This window comes from Eptatretus burgeri, chromosome 11, assembly GCF_056783735.1.
Source record: "Eptatretus burgeri isolate ZD-2024b chromosome 11, Ebu_testis_v1, whole genome shotgun sequence".
NCBI classification, from domain to species: Eukaryota; Metazoa; Chordata; class Myxini; order Myxiniformes; family Myxinidae; genus Eptatretus; species Eptatretus burgeri.
The window spans coordinates 22,299,279-22,305,278 of NC_140971.1; the positions used below are offsets into that span (position 1 = coordinate 22,299,279).

At 43.4% G+C, this 6,000-nt stretch overlaps 1 protein-coding gene across 10 annotated transcripts in view; it reads left to right on the forward strand.

Moving 5' to 3' along the window:
* The window catches only part of OSBPL9 (oxysterol binding protein like 9), a 98,806-nt gene that overhangs the window by 57,748 nt on the left and 35,058 nt on the right, over positions 1 to 6,000 (forward strand). For all 10 annotated transcript variants that reach the window (XR_015049135.1, XR_015049137.1, XR_015049139.1 and 7 more), the window contains one exon: positions 3,643 to 3,726. Coding sequence is in view for 3 of the 10 variants with exons in the window: in XM_085845529.1 (XP_085701655.1) it covers positions 3,643 to 3,726 (84 nt within the window). In the remaining 7 variants the exon portion in view is untranslated. The remainder of the gene's footprint in view (positions 1 to 3,642; positions 3,727 to 6,000) is intronic.

Genomic DNA, 6,000 nt, shown 5'->3' on the forward strand with positions numbered 1-6,000 from the left:
TTTAAACCTATGTGTAACGTATCTCAAACGCACATTGTCGTATGTAGACGAATTTGATTGACGTCTTCCAGACGACCACAGAACTTGTTGAACGTGTTTCTTACTTCCATCTACCGTATAATGGCGATTTGGCAGCGTTTAGGGGAATTTGTATATACAAATGGGCTTCACAAGAGGAACCCGTCAGTGTTCCATACTCCATGTTGAGTCGATGTCAATGGCAGTAGTATCAGTAGTAGTAGTAGTAGTAGTAGTAGTATTAGGTGAGCGTATCAGCAGTAGTAGTAGTAGTAGTAGTAGTAGTAGTAGGTCCATGTCAGTCGTAGTAGGTGAGCGTGATGGGGAGGGTGTGGGTGATGATGGATCCTCGTTGCGTCCACGAATATGAGACTACTTTACACCATTGTTCGATGTGCTTTTCGGCTCATTTTTTTTTCTCATTCCCACGATGAACTATTTTTTTGTTTCAATTTTTAAAGTATTCAAAACGACTTGGACAAATGCATAATGTACTAGTAATGAACACAGAACGCTTTGATAACTTGTAGATAAGTTATACCAACTATTGATTCGTGTGTTTTAGGCGTCCACAACCTATGCCCATCGATAGTCTAACGTATGCATAGCGTGGCATCGTATCGTCGACGATTATGTGAGGTTTTCTAGTCATAGGCTGCAACTTCACTTTTAATAAATGCCTGTCACTCGCCTTTTGTTTTTGGACGCTGGTGCTCGGCAATTGAAATCGTTTTCATTGAACGAATTAAATCGCTTCCACAGCACTACAGTCACGGCACCAACAGCCAGCAGGCTCAGTGCCAGCCTCATGCCAGGCTCAAGCGGATCCCTGTAGAAGGTGTACTGCTTGGTTATCCTTGGACCCACTCTGGCTAGCAGCTCGTCGAACATCGCTGGGGGCATTCGCAGAAAGTTGGTGAAGGATGCATAGTCCTCGTTACGGAGTTCCACCATGAGCTGGTCATATATGCCATAATGGCGTCTCCTCCCAATCCATGGTCTGACCCAGTTCCTTCTCCTCCATTCACGTCTTCTTCTCCCGGCTCAATTGGCACGCAACTGGTGCAGTGTCAACTCGATGAGGTCATGTTGATGTTCGAGGATCGGTAGGTATTGTCGTCTCAGCGTTGCCGTATCCTCGATCTCTCGGAATGACATGGACATGCACTCACCACGAAGTCTAAAAAAAGACGGGTTCCTCCTGCGAAGCCCCTTTTTATATACCAATTCCCCTAATCACTGGCAATACGCCATTATACGGTATCTGTAAGTTAGAAACGCGTTCAGTAAGTTCTGTGGTCGTCCTGAAGACGTGAAGTACATCTACATGCGTATTTGTGCGTCAGACATGCTTTATAAATAATTCCCAAGCACGTTACTCATAGGTTATAAATAAGTCACGGGTACCCTAAACATTACTTTGACGTGTTTCGACGTATGAGGAACTTTCAAGTAACGTGTTGCGAAGTGTGAACAACGTTCGTGTAGCGTGCTTACAAAACGTTACTTATAGGTCAGAAATAAGTTTCGGGTACGCTAAACATTACCTCAACGTGTTTCAACTTATGAGTAACTTACAAGTAACATGTGTTGACGTGTGCCTTCAACTTATGGCCAGCATAGCGGAACGTGTGAGTCATACGCCGTAAAATTTCAAGCATGCAAAAATTTGAGGACAACCCAAAAGTACAACGTTTAAATCCAGCATACTACGACGTGTGGCAGTGTTTTTCAGCGTGCTCTTAACGTATACAAAACATACCCATAGCGTATTCAACGTGTGCCAGCATTTTAGACAAATTTTTCATAAATCGGCATACGCTGGCTAAATCGTCAAGGTGTGACAGCGGCTTAAGTGACGGGTCGTATAATGTAAGATGGTACAAAAAGGGGAAACGTGGAAAATAAAATTTCACATTTGCAGTGAGCCAGCAACCACCTGTTGCACCGCAGAACAACACGTGGTGAAGAACGCACAAACTTCGTTTTGAACTTTGTTCAAGTCGATCATATGTTAATTTGAACAAAATCAATTCCCATAACTCGGTAATTATTAAAGCTAAGATCTCCAAATTTGGTACTGTTAACTGCAAATGGTACAACTGCTAGTTTTTAAAATTTGAGCTTGATTGCATGACTGGATTCAAATCCTGACATGCTATCCTGAACTTTGTTCAAGTCAATCGACGTACAGTAGCCAGTGACTGCAAATATTGTAGAGCGCTTGCCAAGTGACTTGAGCACTCCCACAAAATGGTTGATAAGAAACGGCTTGCGTGGCAAGCGTTTAGCAATCACCGATCCGTCATATTGAACATGCACCTCCCGGAGACGCCTGAAATGTCAAATATGTCTGAATTGGACAAATAAACACTTTTTTTTTCTTCGGGTTGGAACTGCTTGCAAATTGGGTTCTGGAGCTTAACTTTTGTAATTCTACTTCGTTTAAGAGATACTCATGATCACATGTGCGGAAATTAAATATAGCAATGAGGAGTGACGTCCTCCGGGCATTTATGTGCATTGCAATGTACTCAGCTATTCAAAGCTATGATGAACCGGCATTCAATAATATGAGTGAGGACGCGTATAAATATCGATACTAATAAATGTCCTTGTGTGTCTCTGTTATACACAACAGCCATATCCTCAAAATACCTTCCTCTCCTCTGGTGAACAGTCTCTCTCTCCATTTTTATGTCCCTTTCCAAAGCTGCTACAATAGCCAACAGCCTTTTTGTCTAAGCTGCGTCACCAACTGTCAACCACATGTGAGATAACCACCGATCTGGCCTCATGCTGAGCTGCGTGAGTGAGCTCCCGTGGTGAGGCTAATGGCCGGTTATCTCAATGCAGATTCACCACAACTGCACATTCTCATAGCTTATTGAGCTTCAAAGCTCTCGTGTGCACTTTGTAAAGACCTGTAAATGGAGGATAGGAACATTAAAAATGCACAGCCAGAAGTTTGAAGAAGGGATGACAACACTAGGAGAGGAAAAATAAACCGAATTGGATGTATGCAATGCATATGTATTGCACAAATTGTACACCATGCTTGTTGAAACAAATGCTAAGAAATAACTATTGTTCTCCTAAACAGTTTTATTAACCCTTAAAGATCATTCCCACAACACTACGTTTACAATCTCTTCTTATTAGTGCTATTACCGATACCCCAATGAGGCCTCACATGCCGCTCATGTGTAATTAATAATGCTGTTGGTGAATGCACCGCCATCTAAAAAATAGTAAAAATAACCCCTTTTAGTGCATTTTCAATGGGTGCTCTCTTCTCTAGGAACGCATCCTGAGGTGTGTTGTGTGTTGTGTTCCAACCGCCGTGGGAAGCAAGGAAAATCTGAATCTGGGTGTTGACCCTTCGTCGGAGCAAAATAAGTCTTTTCACCGTCCTGTTTATCTCATCCATGGTATCATGTGTATGTGTTGTGCTAATATCTGTAAATTGTCTGGTTGTTCCAATTTACGTCCAAATCGATATCAGAGAGCATGTACACTTGATGGAGATGGTAACTTATCATGGTATAATTCCACAACCTCAAAAAATGCTCTCATCCTTTGTTATGATGTTTTCTGATGCCGTATCCTCCATATTTACCCCAGAGTCTGCTGAGGTCGTTCAACAAGGTGATACAAGAGTGACTGATGGAGCCAAGAGTGTCAGCAATGATATTATGGAGCATGTTGGTGGGTTTTCATATTGGCAAAAGCACTGTGTAAAAGTTAAAATTGTCCGTTTACAGGAAATACATTTCTGTCATTGGAAGTTTGTGGAAATTATGAACAAAAAATTTATTGTGGGCCATCAGATTTGGTAATCATTATATTCCTGACTCGTGGTGAAACGCTCCTTGTTTTTTTATTATCTTTTTTATTTTATTTTATTCTTTACTACAAAGACCACCCATTGCTTCACGTGAGTGAGAGAGAGACGCATAGAAAAGTGTGTGGAGAGTACTGCACTTTATTAGTATAGGGTGGGGGTGGTCAGCAAAGAGAATGTTATGTTGTGCTTTAAGACGACACACACAAATATGTGCACTCTTATACAGGCACTTCCTTATTTACGTCATAGATGCGTTCCTGGAAAACATCGTGCAACTCAAACTTCAAAATGCCATTGACTTTAAAGTGTATTAATAGGGGAATACGTTTGTCAAAAATAATTGAGTGGAAATTTTTCAGAGTAAATTAATTAAAATAGTATTGCAATAAAATACTATACATTGGGGTCTAGTCATCTCATTTCTTTCTTTTTTTTCTTTTTTATTGTGCAGCACAAGGCTACAAGTAGCACCATTAAATGAGGGTGTGGAAATGCTGCTGATGCAGTACCCCTGTATGTTAAAGCAGTAATTTGGAATTTGGCCAAAATGCTGGGGATAGCTCCCCTACTCTTTGCAAAGGGGGCTTTAATGCCCACCAACAAATTGACAAATGCGATGCCCAGTTTAACGACCATATGAGGGACGGCACACACATTGATGAATCGCCCTGCCTGTGAAACACCAGGATGACAGTTTATAGCTGGGTTGCTATTCAAACCCAGGCTCGACAGCTTGGAGTGAGTGTGTGTACCTCTCAGCCATCCTTTCATGGTGTGGGGATGCATTGCTCTGCAGCCACTGAAAACCTTTTTCAATTCCATCTTGAACTCTTAGTTCGCTTCACTCATGCTTATCTTCTAATTTATTTTGCCTTTTAAACTCCGGGGATTCCCCCACGGAGAACAGAGCCACAGTCGCCGTGCCCACTGCTCGTACCGGGGATTTCCCCACGGAGAACAGAGCCACAGTCGCCGTGCCCACTGCTCGTGCTGGGGATTTCCCCATGGAAAACAGAGCCACAGTTGCCGGGCCCACTGCTCGTACCGGGGATTTCCCCATGGAGAACAGAGCCACAGTCGCCGTGCCCACTGCTCGTACCGGGGATTTCCCCACGGAGAACAGAGCCACAGTCGCCGTGCCCACTGCTCGTGCTGGGGATTTCCCCATGGAGAACAGAGCCACAGTTGCCGTGCCCACTGCTCCTGCCGGGGATTTCCCCACGGAGAACAGAGCCACAGTCGCCGTGCCCACTGCTCGTGCCGGGGATTTCCCCACGGAGAACAGAGCCACAGTTGCCGTGCCCACTGCTCATGCCGGGGATTTCCCCACGGAGAACAGAGCCACAGTCGCCGTGCCCACTGCTCGTGTCGGGGATTTCCCCATGGAGAACAGAGCCACAGTCGCCGTGCCCACTGCTCGTGCCAGGGATTTCCCCACGGAGAACAGAGCCACAGTCGCAGTGCCCACTGCTCGTGCCGCAGGAGCTTTTGCCTGCTTTAAAATTATTTTTTGTTTCACCAATGAAGTTTCACTTTCGGCACAGTCCTTTATCTTTTCTTCACTCAATATAATTGTCGGAACAGTAGAAAAAGTAAAAGCTTTGCTACTTGCACATATTCTTGTGTAAACTTATACAAGGTGGGATCAAAGCCTTCCTTAAATACATAACGTTTGTATGCTTGGTTATAAGAATCGGTAATTTCTTAACATTTTCAGATTTCACTCCAGATTTTAACATTTATTTAGTGCACGAGATCCGATCCGATCCTCAAATCCGGAATTAAGTTTTGATTTTATATTTGAATTAATCCATGAGAGTAAATCATGCTTCCAAGTCGAGGCATTTTTAGTAGGCTGAATCAAAATGGTGATGAAGGCCCCTGTGAGGTGAAGTTTGGCTGACCAAGGATAAGCCTTTCAGGACCATAAGCCTTTAATTTATCTTCAAAAAGGGGTGCTTAAATTTACCCAACGACAGTTTTCATTCATGCACTCCTTTGGACTTCCCTTGGTATTTATGCAAAGTTTTTGGCTGCTAGGTTTTATGGTTTTGAGCACACACACACACACACACACACACACACACACACACACACACACACACACACACACACACACACACACACACACACAC